Source organism: Penaeus monodon, chromosome 20, assembly GCF_015228065.2.
Source record: "Penaeus monodon isolate SGIC_2016 chromosome 20, NSTDA_Pmon_1, whole genome shotgun sequence".
Classification (NCBI taxonomy): Eukaryota; Metazoa; Arthropoda; class Malacostraca; order Decapoda; family Penaeidae; genus Penaeus; species Penaeus monodon.
In genome coordinates, this window is record NC_051405.1 from 31,088,313 (window position 1) to 31,089,665 (window position 1,353).

General features: G+C 61.0%; 1 protein-coding gene across 1 annotated transcript in view; it reads right to left on the minus strand.

Moving 5' to 3' along the window:
• Positions 1-640: 640 nt before the first annotated feature.
• The window catches only part of LOC119585971 (lysine-rich arabinogalactan protein 19-like), a 32,371-nt gene continuing 31,658 nt past the window's right edge, over positions 641-1,353 (minus strand). Inside the window, exons 2-3 of the mRNA XM_037934686.1 lie at positions 929-1,134; positions 641-805 (exon numbers count right to left, since the gene is read on the minus strand). Coding sequence (XP_037790614.1) covers positions 641-805; positions 929-1,134 — 371 coding nt within the window. The remainder of the gene's footprint in view (positions 806-928; positions 1,135-1,353) is intronic.

Genomic DNA, 1,353 nt, shown 5'->3' on the forward strand with positions numbered 1-1,353 from the left:
CCCACAGCTATCAACCGTCTCTTAGCCCGGGCGCGAATCCACATTTAGGGCAGCAAGTCGGACAAAAGCCCAGTGATTGCCTAGTGCGAGAATGTGTAATTGGACGCTGGCAGACGGTGGGTGTTGGCAGGGATGGTGGTAAGGGTGGCAGGGTTATAGGGATGGGTGGCAGGGGGGTGGTAGGGTGGCAGGGTATAGGGATGGGTGGCTGGGGGGTGGTAAGGGTGGCAGGGGTATAGGGATGGGTGGCAGGGGGTGGTAAGGGTGGCAGGGATAGGGATGGGGGAAAGGGGGGTGGGGTAGGGGGGCAGGGGGGGGGGGGGGGGTATAGGGATGGGTGGCAGGGGGGGTGGTAAGGGTGCAGGGGTGTTTTGGGGATGAGTGCCAGGGGTTAGGATGGGTGGCAGGGGTGTTTTGGGATGGGTGGCAAGTGTAGTAGTAGGTTGGCAGGGGGGGTATTGGGTGGGTGCCAGGGGTAGTAGTATGGGTGGCAGGGGATGGTGGTTTAAGGGATGAAGGCAGGGTAGTAAGGGTGGTGGTAAGGCTGGAATGGTAAAGGTGCCGGCAGAGGAAGGTGCTAAGGGTGGCAGGGGTGGCAGAGGTATTGGCATGGGGGGCAGGGGGAGGGGGAGCAAAACTGCTACCTAGGGAGGACGAGGTTGGCAGGAGTGCCAGTGGAGATGTCAGGGGTGGCAGGGTTGTTGGAAGGGCTGGCTACGGTGGCCGGGTTGTTGGAAGGGCTGGCTACGGTGGGAGGGTTGTCGGAAGGGCTGGCCCACGGTGGCAGGTTGTCGGAAAAGGGCTGCTACGGTGGCGGGTTGTTGGAAGGGCTGGCTACGGTGGCAGGGTGTTGGAAGGGCTGGCTACGGTGGCAGGGTTGTTGGGAAAGGGGTGGCTACGGTGGCAGGGTTGTTGGAAGGGTGGCTACGGTGGCAGGGTTGTTGGAAGGGCTGGCTACGGTGGCAGGTTTGTTGGAAGGGTGGCTACGGGTGGCAGGGTTGTTGGAAGGGCTGGTACGGTTTGGGAGGGTTGTTGGAAGGGTGGCTACGGTGGCAGGGTTGTTGGAAGGGCTGGCTACGGTGGCAGGGTTGTTGGAAGGGCTGGCTAACGGTGGCAGGGTTGTTGGAAGGGCGGCTACGGTGGCAGGGTTTTTAGTATAAGCAGTAGAAGGCCTGGTAGTTGGGGAGGGGTGTGGCGGCAGGGGGTGGTAGGGGGGGAGGCAGGGGGTGGGTTTACAAGGGTGTGTAGGATGTTGGTTTGAGAGAATAATAACAAAGGGCGAGAGAGGGAATGGGTGATAAAAAACAGGAATAAGGGATATGGGGAATTGGGGGGGGGGGGTAGAAGGAGGGA